Source organism: Cebus imitator, unplaced genomic scaffold (assembly GCF_001604975.1).
Source record: "Cebus imitator isolate Cc_AM_T3 unplaced genomic scaffold, Cebus_imitator-1.0 Scaffold43, whole genome shotgun sequence".
Classification (NCBI taxonomy): Eukaryota; Metazoa; Chordata; class Mammalia; order Primates; family Cebidae; genus Cebus; species Cebus imitator.
Genome location: NW_016107358.1, coordinates 4,421,242 through 4,434,074, shown reverse-complemented (window position 1 = coordinate 4,434,074; position 12,833 = coordinate 4,421,242). Strand labels below are relative to the sequence as shown.

The 12,833-nt window shown below is 44.5% G+C and overlaps 2 protein-coding genes across 5 annotated transcripts in view; one reads left to right on the top strand and one right to left on the bottom strand.

Annotated features, from left to right (window-relative positions):
* The window catches only part of SMIM13 (small integral membrane protein 13), a 52,018-nt gene that overhangs the window by 5,304 nt on the left and 33,881 nt on the right, over window positions 1-12,833 (top strand). The window lies entirely within an intron of this gene.
* On the bottom strand, window positions 145-12,017 carry ERVFRD-1 (endogenous retrovirus group FRD member 1, envelope). Of its 3 annotated transcripts, none has more exons than XM_017526668.2 (2): window positions 11,169-12,017; window positions 145-4,583 (listed from the first exon to the last, which is right to left on the bottom strand). In XM_017526668.2, the coding sequence occupies exon 2, from the start codon at window positions 4,073-4,075 to the stop codon at window positions 2,459-2,461; it is 1,617 nt and encodes a 538-aa protein (XP_017382157.1). In that variant the 5' UTR covers window positions 4,076-4,583; window positions 11,169-12,017; the 3' UTR covers window positions 145-2,458. The 3 variants fall into 3 exon arrangements, with proteins under 3 accessions (XP_017382157.1, XP_017382160.1, XP_017382158.1); XM_017526671.2 differs by having other exon boundaries at window positions 145-4,124; XM_017526669.2 differs by having other exon boundaries at window positions 1,228-4,394.

Sequence of the window (12,833 nt, the reverse complement as noted above, 5' to 3'; positions counted from 1 at the left end):
ATGCCCAGCTAATTTTTTGTAGTTTTAGTAGAGACGGGGTTTCACCATGTTGACCAGGATGGTCTTGATCTCTTGACCTCGTGATCCACCCGCCTCGGCCTCCCAAAGTGCTGGGATTACGGGCGTGAGCCACCGCGCCCGGCCTCTTGGGTTGATTCTTTATCTTTTTTATCTCCTAATTCCCTCCTCCCCCTTTCTTCCGGGGGGGTGTTTGGGGCTTTTTCTTCTATCTCTTAAATCGAATTTTTAATTTTAGCAGTCACATTTTTAATTTCAGAGCTTTGTTGTTCTATGATTAGCATTGGACTTGGGCTGATCTGTGACTGTGTGATCAAGTCACATAGCTAGTGTTGCCGCTTACTAGCTGTGTGACTTGAGCAATGCACTCAACCACTCTTATTTCAGCAGGTAGGTACATTCACAAATAATTCAGGAATATCGAGGTTTGGCTGTGTTTTTTCTGATCTGTCTTACACGGAGGTACTATAACTGTAATAGGACTGTTTCTCACAATACCAGGTTGCGGCAAAGAGGTTTTATGGAAGGGCTTCCGAATGAGGAGATGAAAGGAAAACCCAAATTCGTCTTTGAGGAGTTTGGGGCTAGGGTTTAAGGGTTTTGGAATGAGCTGATTGATTGGTTGAAGAGTGCAGGGGTGAAGCCATGGGACAGGGAGATGAAGAAACTATTCTCATGCTGATTTGATTCCTCTGTAGGGGCCTTTAAACTGGTCTTAAACTGGTGACAGCTATTTCACTGTATTTCTAGAATCTGAAAAACATCGTAAGCAATCCTTAAAAGCCTTATGATTCTAACTCAAAAATCCAATTTTTAGGAACAGTGGAGATGCAAATGGACAGTGTCTAGTGTATTGTGACTTTTGGTTACAAGGAAATGGGTCAAAGTACAGCTTGATTAATGCTTAGTGATAATGATACGTCTGTCCAGAATTCTCATTAACGCTCTAAGGATGGCTTCAGTACAGGTGGATATATATGAATTAATTGACTTTTGAAAAATCAATTTTTAAAGATTGAATTTAGTTTTAGAAATTTAAACTATCCTTAGATTAATACAGCTTTACTTAGGATAATGTACATTTCAAAGATAGTAGACTGCTTTAGAACGTGTTGATTACAGAAAAGTGTGAACACATCTTGTAGATTGTCTAGTTCATTGGTTGTCATACAGTCTGCAAAGATGTATTAAGAAATCAACTTAGGCACATTAGCATTTTAGAGAGTTTATTTGAGCAAGGGTGATTCATGAATCAGGCAGTGCCAAACTGCAGGCAATTGGGGCTCTATTATCGAGGTGCCAAGGGGAAACTTTTATAAGGTGCTCACAGAAGCAAGACAAAGAAAATATTTGATTGGTTCAAGTAGAAATGTCCTAGTTAGAGGTTAGTTGGTGGTTTCTAATTGGTTAAGCTTAAGTTTTGTTTGGCTGTTTACCCTGAATTGGGTGTTAGTTTGTTTGGTTGCTGGAACCTAAATGCTGGAACTGTTACCCTCAGCAAATCCGATGGGTCTGCAGCAGACTTGATGCTTGCCCTGTCGTAGGAGAGGAAGGAATTTGGCCAGGTGGGGGGGGGGAGGGGAAGGCAGTGTGACAATGACAGTCTGAGGCAAGTTTTAGGGCAGGGGTAAAAGTTTTAGAGCAAGAACAAAAGGAAGCAAAGTGCACTTGAAAAGAGCCAAGCTGGCAACTTGAGAGATCCAATTCCCCTGTTAGGTCCCTGACTTGGAGTTTTATGCAATGGAATGCTTCTGGGGTTTTCATTTCTCCTCCTCTGTTTTTTCTTTGGGGCAGGTTGTCTACATGCATAGTGGCCTGCCAGCACTTAGGAGAGGATGCATATGCAGTGTTTTTACTGAAGTTGTGCGCATGTTCACTGGAGGCGTTTTTCTGTTACCAGTCGAGCCTTCCTGACGCAAGATCATATACCAGTTAAACTCCACCATTTGCCTCTTGTGCGCATGCTTGATCTTGCTCCCCCAATTCCTGGGATCTTATGGGGAAGCTGCTGATCACCAGCTTCAGGTGTTTCCTGTCTATTGGGAGACCATCTTTCCCTGGCACCGCTGCCACCCATTATTATGTTAGAGGCACAGCGTGACAATAGCCTGACCATCACCTGATGGTCGCCTGACATTCCTGGTGGGGGGGCCCCTCCCCTGCCCTGCTCATGTCTGACTAGCTACCTACTCTAACAATTCCCCCTGCCAAGAGTCCAAGACCCAATTATTTGGGAAAATGGGCGAAGGTCAGTCTTCTTTAACTGCTTCCTGCTGACAGAGGGTCTGTAGTGGTTGTCCTGTGGGTCTTGGCCTCTTGCTAACTGTCAGGGCAGGGAGCTCTGTGGATTGGCGAAAGCAATATCCAGCCAGGTCCAAGGGAGGCGGGGCAGGATTTTGCCTCTGTTGTGTCCCACTAATGAGGAGTCTAGGGGTCCTCTTTAGAAGGGTGACTCTTGACTATTGCGAGGACGGCCTCTCTTACTGAGTTTCATCTGGAGCTTTGTGTCCTGAAGGCGAGAGGAGACAAATTGGGTTATTATATTTAGGAGACATGGACCAAAAAGGAGCAAAAGTAGGAGACTAACAAGTGGACCTGTAAAGGGAAGAACCCAAGAGAACCATTTCCAAGTTCCTTCCCAATTTAACCAGCCCTGAGTGGCTTGTTCCCGTAAAGTGGAGGCTCGATTTAGGAGTTGTCTGATGTTGTCTTGTACTTTTCCTGATTGATTTACCCAAAAGCAACATTTTTCATCTAAGGCCAAACAAATTCCTCCCTGTGCTGCCGTTAACATGTCTAGTCCTCGACGATTTTGGAGGACTACCGCTGCCAAAGAGTCGATTTGTTCTTGCACGGTCGTTAATGTTTTAGCTATGGCCTCAATGTTGTTGGCTATTTCCTTTGAGAGCTGGCTATAAGTGAAGGAAGCTTTTGCAATTCCAGCAATTCCGGTTCCCGCACTGCCTGCAATGCCGAGTCCGACGAGAAGTGGAATTAAATGGATAGCCCTCCTCACCCTGGGAAAATGGGAATTCCCATATATTGGTATTGGAAGAGAGAGATTGCCAGGGACTATGAAGATGTCCGGGGATACATAGCCTATGGTACAAGTTCCAGTCCAGTTGGTGGGGAGGCATTGGTGAATCGATTGACCACAAATATAGAAGGCTCCTTGAGTTTTAAGACATGTAGAGATATGGAAACTAAATAAGGGGGTGACAGAGGTTCCAGAAAATTCTGAGACTGCTGATATGCCCAGGTAGCTGGTGGCTATAGTCATGCCTGCTAAGACTTGGACGCATGGCGTTTGGCTCTGGTTAGCTCCCTTGGTTTTATTTTCCCAAAAAAGAGAATTTCGAGTTTGGTCCAACAGAACCCATTCTGCTGTAGAGCTGAGTTTGGGAATTTGCAGACATTGGTTATAATCAGCAGGCTGGAACCAGAAATTTCGAGTACTGCATGAGCTTGGGCGTCCCTGGCAAAACTGGGTGGATTTATCTAGCAAAATTCCCTGAGGAAAAGTAATATTTGGAGGTTTGGGGAATCTTGGTTGATGGCGGAATTGGTTGTGGGTGTATTGTTGATAAGTCTGTTGGTTAGGATCTACAGTGAGAGTAACATTACAGACTGTACTTGGAAGAGTGCCTACATTTATCCCATCTTTCCTTTTGGCTGTAACACAAATAGGGGCTATTCCTATTAAGTTGACATTAGTAAAGATGGGTCCGAAAATGGGAGGTTCCTTGCGGATGTCAGGGAAATCTTGCTTTACCTTTGAAAGAAGGCTATTTGCAGGCCTGATCAGTCCTTTCAGATTAGGGTCCCATTGATAGGAAATATGTAATTCTGCCTCTGTGGTTGTCCATTCTCTGGACGAGGCTGGATAAGCTCTTCCTGGTGTTTTAGTGGATGAGCTAGTACATAACCAGCAATTGGTGGAGTAAGGGGATCCTGTGCTTTGGAGCAGTTGCTGAGCTTTTTCCAGTAACTGGAAATCAGGATGGCGATAGGCTGCTAATAAAGGAGTGAGAATGAGAACCAGCAGGAGCAGGCCCATAGTGACTTAAGAGAGAAACTGGTCACAAAGCAAGATGCCAGTGGAACTCCTGGTGGTGTACAAGTTAGGGTTAAAATAGTGATAATCAGAGCAATTGCAAATAAAATTTCTAATATTGGGATCACCTTACTTTGAGGTGAAAGACTGTTGGTGAGGCTTTACTTATCTTTTTGTTTAAAGAGGAATTTCAGATCTTCTAGTGCCTCGCAAGTGTATTCTGGAGCTGAGGTTGCTGGTTCTGGCTCTGGTGTTAAAGGGCTTTTCCACGGCTTCACTTGGGTGTGATGGATCTAGCTGGCAATCTCCAGTACTGTAATGGCTGTAGGGGTAGATAATAGAATGGTGAAGGGGCCCTTTTAGATTGTAGTTCGTTGGGAATTTGAAGTTACATCTTTCGAGACATTAATGAGAAGTTGTGAGCCTGAAGCATGTAGAGGTGGGAATTTTTCCCCTTCAGATTTCGGATCTGTTTGTAAACCATATTCCCAGAGGGTCTGTTGGAAGCCTGCTAAAGAAGAAATATAGTGGGTGATTTTGGCAGTTTCTTCATCTAGTAATGTCAGAATATAGGAATGGCCTACCATATGAGACCTCAAAGGGGCTTAATTGCAAGGGAGCCTTAGGGGCAGTGAATCAGAAGGAGGTCTAAAGCTAAGAGGTCCACCCATGGCTGTGCTGTTTCCTGACAGAGTTTGATGGGGATGTGTTTGGGGGTTTGGTTAGTTTATTCCACTTTTCCTGAAGGTTAAGTCTCCAGGCAGAGTAAAGCTTTATGTCTAGGGCACTGCTAACCTGTTGAGTTGATTGGGAAATGAAGGATGAACCATTGTTGCTCCGCAATGACCTGGGTTGCCTGAACTGGGGAATGAGTTTGTTTAGGAGGAGTTTAGCTACCTCCTGTGCCTTTTCAGTCCTTATAGGGCAGGCTTCTACCCATCCTGTGAAGCTGTCTGCACAGACCAAGAGGTACTTAACACCTATAGTGTGCAGGAATCTGGGTGAAGTCCATCTGCCAGGGTATGTACCTCTCCTTTGGATTGGACTTACTGATGGAGAGGGCTTTGCCCTCTGGGGATTATTTATGGTGCACAGAGTGCAGACTTGACAAGCCTGTTGAATAGTTTTATTTAGTCCCTCCCCACTGAACATCTGTCTACAAATTTACCCTAGACTGTCTTTTCCAAAGTGGCAGGAGTCCTGTAAACTCTTGATGGCTTCCATTGGGAGGCTTTAGGTAGATGGAGAAGTTCTCTCTACCTATACATCCATTGGTTTCTTTTCAATACCTGTGTTGGGTGGCCCAATCTGTTTCTTTCTTAGTGTATTGGAGAGGGTGCAATTCACTGGAGAGAGGGAGGAGCAAGGCCCCTATGATGGTATCTTTTTGAAATGCCTGCCTCTTTAGCTGTTTAGTCAGCTAACCTATTTCCCCATGCAGTTTAATTGGAGCCCCTCTGGTGTCCTTACCGTGCACTACTGCCACTTCCTGGGGCAAATGAACAGCCTCTAGTAGCTCTCAGATTTGAGGCCCCTCCTTAATATGAGTATGTGGAGCTGTTAGGTACACCCTCTCCTTTCAGATAGCCACGTGGGTGTGAAGCACCAGAAAGGTGTATCTGGAATCTGTCTATACTCCTTTTCTTTCCCCTAGTTTAGGGCTCTGGTCAGCCCAATGAGTTTGGTTAGTTGCACAGAGGTCCCTAGGGACAGAGCTTTAGCCTCTATAACTTGGTGAAGGGACATCAGAGCATACCCTTTATATCTAGTTCTATCCCTGACAAAGCTATTCCCACCTGAAATCATATGTTGTCTGGATTATCTAGGAGCTGATCTTTTAAGTTTTCCTGGCTGGCATAAATTGGTTAAGTATCTCACAACATAAATGTGTTGTTATGGTCTCCTGGTTGCGGCAGTAAGGAAACTGGGTTAAGGGTGGAACACTGCTCAACTACTATGACCTGTGGGTTTTCTAACCACAAAACTTGGTACTTTAGCAGTGTGTTTTCAGAAAGCCATTGTGACCCTTTTATGTCCAAAAAGGGGCCTATTTGGTGGGATGTCAGGAGCTGAATTGACTGTCCCATGGTGATTTTGAAGGCCTCCTCTAGTAGTTGGGCCGCTGCAGCCACTGCTTTAAGGCAGTGTTGCTACCCTTGTGCTACTGGATCTAGGTTCTTTGAAAAGTAACCTACAGGACGTTTGATTGTCCCGATGGTTTGAGTTAGAACTCCTAGGGCTCTACCTTGCCTTTCAGAGACAAAAAGCTGAAACGATTTGGCAGGTATGGGTAGCCCAAGGGGTTGGGACTTGGGAGAGGGCAGTTTTTAGCTGCCTAAAGGCTTGCTCCTGATCCCCTTCCCAGAGAAGTTGGTCCCTATCAGTTTCCTGATATAAGGACTTAACAATTCCACCATACCCCAGTATCCAAAGTCTGCAACATCCTGTGATCCCCAGAAAGGCCCGAAGTTGCTTTTACGTGGTTGGGGTAGGTATTCTAAGGATGGCTTTTCTCTGTTCTGGGGAGAGCTTACATTCTCTGGCGGTTAGGATCAGGATTATCCCAAGTATTGGACATCTTGTCTTAGTAGCTGTGCCTTGGCCTTGGACACCTCGTACCCTCTGTCTGCAAGGAAATTTAGTGTTTAGACTAGATGTTGGATTCCCAGTTCTCTTGTTGAGGAGGAGATTAACAGGTCATCCATATTTTGTAGGAGACACTCTGCCCTCTTAAGAGTTAGGTCCTGCAAATCTCTAGCTAGGGCTTACCCAGACCAATGGCGACTGTCTCTGAAACCCTGTGGAAGCACTCTCCAGGTGAGCTGTTGACTCCTTCCTTTTTCATTCTCCCACTCAAATGCAAATAGAAATTGAGAGGATGGGTTGATGGGGGGAAACAAAAGAAAGCATCTTTAAGGTCTGAGACTGAAAACCACTGAGCATCTGGAGGTTGGGGAAGAATTATATATGAGTTGGGGATCATTGGGTGTATTGGGACTACTGCCTCATTTATGATTCACAGGTCCTGGACTTGCCTGCATTCTTCATTGCCCTTTTTAATAGGGAAGATGGGGTGTTACAGGGAGGATTACAGGGTATTAATAATCCATGTTTTTGAAATTTTTCAGTCAGGAGCTGAAATCCCTCTTTGGCCTCTAGCTGAAGAGGAAACTGCCTTCTAGAAGGATAGCTAGAAGATTCTTGAGCTGAATTACTATAGGCATTGCCATTATAGCCTTTCTTGGTATTCCTGAGGCCCAGACCTCTGGATAAATGGGAAGGTCTATGAGCAGTTCATCCTTGTGTATGGTTTCCTTGAGGCATAAGATTGCATTTGAAAAAGGGGGTGTTCCACTGCTCAACGAAATAAGAGAGGACACAAATAGATGGAGAAACATTCCATGTTCATGGTTAGGAAGAATCAATATCGTGAAAATGGCCATACTGCCCAAAGTAATTTACATATTCAGCACTATCCCCATCAAGCTACCAATGACCTTCTTCACAGAACTGGAAAAAAACACCTTAAACTTCATGTGGAACCAAAAGAGAGCCTGCATAGCCAAGTCAATTCTAAGCAAAAAGAACAAAGCAGGAGCCATCACACTACTGGACTTCAAACTATCCTGCAAGGCTACAGTAATCAAAACAGCATGGTACTGGTACCAAAACAGAGATATAGACCAGTGGAATAGAACAGAGGCCTCAGAGGCAATGCCACACATCTCCAACCATCCGATCTTTGACAAACCTGACAAAAACAAGCAATGGGGAAAGGATTCCCTGCTTAATAAATGGTGTTGGGAAAACTGGCTAGCCATGTGCAGAAGGCAGAAACTGGATCCCTTCCTGACACCTTACACTAAAATTAACTCCAGATAAATTGAAGACTTAAACATAAGACCTAACATCATAAAAACCCTAGAAGAAAATCTAGGCAAAACCATTCAGGACATAGGTGTAGGCAAGAACTTCATGACCAAAACACCAAAAGCATTTGCAACAAAAGCCAAAATAGACAAATGGGACCTAATCGAACTCCACAGCTTCTGCACGGCAAAAGAAACAGTCATTAGAGTGAATCGGCAACCAACAGAATAGGAAAAAATTTTTGCAGTCTACCCATCTGACAAAAGGCTGATATCCAGAATTTACAAAGAACTAAAACAGATTTACAAGAAAAAAACTAACAAGCCCATTCAAAAGTAGGCAAAGGATTTGAACAGACACTTTACAAAAGAAGACATATATGAGGCCAACAAACATATGGAAAAAATGCTCATCATCACTGGTCATTAGAGAAATGCAAATCAAAACTACATTGAGATACTATCTCACGCCAGTTCGAATGGCGATCATTAAAAAATCTGGAGACAACAGATGCTGGAGAGGATGTGGAGAAAAAGGAACACTTTTACACTGTTGGTGGGAGTGTAAATTAGTTCAACCATTGTGGAAGACAGTGTGGCGATTCCTCAAGGACCTAGGAATAGAAATTCCATTTGACCCAGCAATCCCATTACTGGGTATATATCCAAAGGATTGTAAATCATTCTACTATAAGGACACATGCACACCAATGTTCATTGCAGCACTGTTTACAATAGCAAAGACTTGGAACCAAACCAAATGCCCATCGATGACAGACTGGACAGGGAAAATGTGGCACATGTACACCATGGAATATTATGCAGCCATCAAAAACGATGAGTTCGTGTCCTTTGTAGGGACATGGATGAACCTGGAAACCATCATTCTCAGCAAACTGACACAAGAACAGAAAATCAAACACCACATGTTCTCACTCATAGGTGGGTGTTGAACAATAAGAACACATGGACACAGGGAGGGGAGCATCACACACTGGGTCTGTTGGGGGGAAATAGGGGAGGGACAGCGGGGGGTGGGTAGTTGGGGAGAGATAGCGTGGGGAGAAATGCCAGATATAGGTGAAGGGGAGGAAGGCAGCAAATCACACTGCCATGTGTGTATCTATGTAACAATCTTGCATGTTCTTCACCTGTACCCCAAAACCTAAAATGCAATTAAAAAAAAAAAAAGAAAAGGGGTATTGGCCTTGGAGGAAAGGTTGACTGAGCCCCTAGTCTGAACAAAATATCTCTACCCAAAAGGGGCATAGGGTATTCTGGCATCACTAAAAATGAATGAGAAAAGACGGTTTTCCCTCATGAGCAGCACAGAGGAGGAGTGTGTCCTGTGTATGGAGAATCGATTACTCATCCACAAAGAGAGAACAGAGGAGAGAAGGGAAAACGAAGGCAACCCCTCCAGTTTCCCTACTTTCTTTTTCCTGAACTTACTGTGAACTTACTGCAGACCAGAGTGAGTAGGCCTTTACCCCATTCATCCATTTTTCCTTTGCATATGGCAGTCCAGAGTGAAAAGGGTGTCCCCCATTCATCCTAGGGGTTCCAGAATGAACCAGTGCTTACCAGGTACCCCTAACCTCGGTCCCTTCTTGTTTTATGGAGGCACAATTACCCATTTGTAAAGAGAGAACAGAGGTGAGAAGAGGGCGTCTCCCCTTGTTCTCTTAATCCTGTGCCTATGGTAGACCAAAGTGAACAGGGTGCCCTCCATTCATCCAAAGGTTCCAGAATGAACCAGTGTTTACCGGGTAACCCTACCCTGATCCTGTCCCATTTCTGGGAGTAGCCTTCATCTGTTTTGAAATGGTAATCTGTTTTGTGTTTGTAGCCTGGAACTAGTCTTCATCTTTATATGGGTACTTTGGTCTCCTGTGCCTGCCACCTTGGGCTGACCTGTATCTTTGTCTCTGTGACCTTATAGTGACTCTTGTTCAGAGTGTTCTAGCAATGAAATGATTATCTTTTTTCCCAGATTCGCATTTCCCATGTTCTTTAGACGAGAAGCCTGTTTTTCAGCCAACTGCTGCAAGGGGGCTGGACTTCCCTCCCTTCAGATATAACCTCAATGGTCCTGATGCATGTTGAGAAGGGCATGGCAGTGATTAGAGGAATGGAGGGAAATTTATAGTTGGGGTTCTTCGTCCTCCCAGGGTAACATGCAGAACAAATGCTTAAACAGATAGAGCAATCCCTCTGCTGCAGGAGGAAGCAAGAGGAAGACTCATGGAAAGCCTTCATATACTCGCAAAAACAGCAGCCCTTGGATTTGAGAGGGTAACATTTATTTGCCCTCTTGACGTAAAGGAAGAACCTCTGGAGGACTTGGTGTTTGGGATAAGGGCTTGCAAATGGCAGAGAAAGAATTTTCCCTCCTCCCAAAGGGGTGCTAATTCCCAAAAAAAAGCAAGTAGGTGGGGTCCTTAAAGGCCACAGAGTGAGGTCCTATAAGGCAAACCACTTGAAAAGCCAGTGAGAAACATGGCCCTGAAGCCTAACAGGGATGAAAAGCACATAGTAGGTCATGAGGAGCTGGCAGAGCTGGGGTTCTGATTAGTGTCTGTCCTGGCAGTGAGCCAACAGACAGGGAAAGGGTCGGAGGTCATCTGAGCTGGTAGGGTAAAAACAAGTATAAATATCAAGGGGCATCCACAAGACAGCCCATCTCCTGGTTGCCAGGCTAACACAGCAAGAGCTGCAGGTGCACGAATAACAAATAGGAGTGTGTGTTTAAGGCAGAGAAGAAAGTTGCATGGCATGGAAAGTGAGAGCAGAGAAAAGGCAGATGTACCCCTGATGCAGTTGGTCCAGTGGGCGTGCAAGGTCATTTTGGAAGACATACAGAGAAAGGAGAATAGGTGGTGGTGGGTTTTCAGGAAAGAGTTGATTTTAGTTGAAAAAGCAGAGGAAACTCACCAGATATTATTACGTGGTCTTTGGTTTTAGCACTACCACTGTTATGAGCCTCCTGTCCAAGGAGGTCATTAGTGTTTCAAGTCTACTCAGTGCAGACTTCCAGGTCCTTCCCACGCCAGCAAGCCATCCTTCAGTGTGAACAGAGAGATAGCCAGGTGAAGCAGAGCCACTGTGGCTGAGAGGAATTGTTCTAGGGGTTGGTTAGTAAGCAGGAGAGTGAAAGAGGAGAAGGAAACCACGTAAGAGGGTTGAATGCCTCTGGCCAAAGAAGGCGAGGCGTAGGGATGTCTTACCACTAGGGAAGGTATCCGAGTCACTGCACCACTCGAGAGATCCAAGTGCCCTGTTCAGCCCTTGACTTGGGGTTTTATACTTCAGCATGTCTCCAGGGTTTCCATTTCTCCTCCTTGGATTTTTCCCTTGGGATGGGCTGTATGCATATATAGTGGCCTGTCAGCACTTGGGAGGAGTTACATGTGCATGTGTTTACTGAGGTTGTGCGCATGCTTACTTGAGAGGTTTTTCTCTTATCAGTCAAGGGTTCCTAGAGGAAGGTCATATACTGGTTAAACTCTATCATTTTGCCTCTTAGTGCACATGTTTGAGCCCACTCACCCAGCTCTGGAGATCTTATCAGGAAGTTGCTGCTTATCAGCCTCACGGGTTTCCTGTCTATTGGGAGACTGTCTTTCCCTGGTGCTGGCTGCAACTCAGTATTATTTTAGAGAAACAGTGTAACAACCACCTGACCATCACCTGATGGTTGCCTGACATTCCTGAGTTGAGGGCCCTCTCCTGCCCTGCTCATGTCCACCTGACTATCTACTCTAACAGAACCCCAGCTTAACCTAATGGCCTCCTGATTGTTTTTAACAGGTTCTTCAGGAGTTTGACAGATAATTGATTCTAATTCTGACTTTAGTAAGCTTTATTGAAATATTAACATAAAATTTTAAGTATACAGTTTGCTGTGTTTTGACAAACATATATGGCAGTCACTATCACCACAATCAGGATACAAAACATTTCCATTGCCCCAGAAAGTTTTATCATGTCCCTTTGTAGTCAGGCCTTAAGCCCGTCAACAACTGAACTGTTTTCTTTTTTTTTGGAGACAGTCTTACTCTGTCGCCTAGGCTGGAATGCAGTGGTGCAATCTTGGCTCACTGCAACCTCCATCTCCTGGGTTCAAGCGATTCTTGTGCCTCAGACTCCTGAATAGCTGGAATTACAGGCGTGTTCCACCATGCCCAGCTAATTTTTGTATTTTTAGTAGAGACAGGATTTCACCTTGGTGGCAGGCTGGTCTTGAACTCCTGACCTCAAGTGATCTGCTGGCCTTGGCCTTCCAAAATGCTGGAATTACAGGTGTGAGCCTCCACACCTGCCCCAAACTGCTTTCCATACACATAAATTTACCTTTCTAATGTAAATTGAGTCATACAACTTGCTTTTTGTGTTTGACTTCTTTCACCTTGCATAATGCTTTCGAAATCCATTTTTGTTTTGCATATCAGTAATACATTCTTTCTTATTGTGAAAGAGTATTCCATTGTATAAATATACCACAATTTGTTTATCCATTTACTCATTGATGGACATTAGAGTCATTTCCAGCTTTTGGCTGTTACTATTATTTTTGAGATGGGGTCTTGCTCTGTTGCCCAAGCTGGAGTACAGTGGTATGATCTCCTCTCATGGCAACCTCCATCTCCTGGATTCAAGCAATTCTCCTGCCTCAGCCTCCTGAGTAGCTGGGATTATAGGCACCTGCTACCACGCCTGGCTAATTTTTTTTCTGTATTTTTAGTAGAGATGGAGTTTCACCATGTTGGTCAGGCTGGTCTTAAACTCCTGACCTCAAATAATCCACCAACCTCAGCCTTGCAAAGTGCTGGCTGGCGTAAGCCCTCTGAGCCCAGCCTCTTAGTATTAACATTCAGTTGCAAATCTTGGTG

What these genes read in the sequence shown, in the direction of transcription:
- ERVFRD-1 (XM_017526668.2), bottom strand. Translation starts at nt 4,075, where the DNA reads ATGGGCCTGCTCCTGCTGGTTCTCATTCTCACTCCTTTATTAGCAGCC.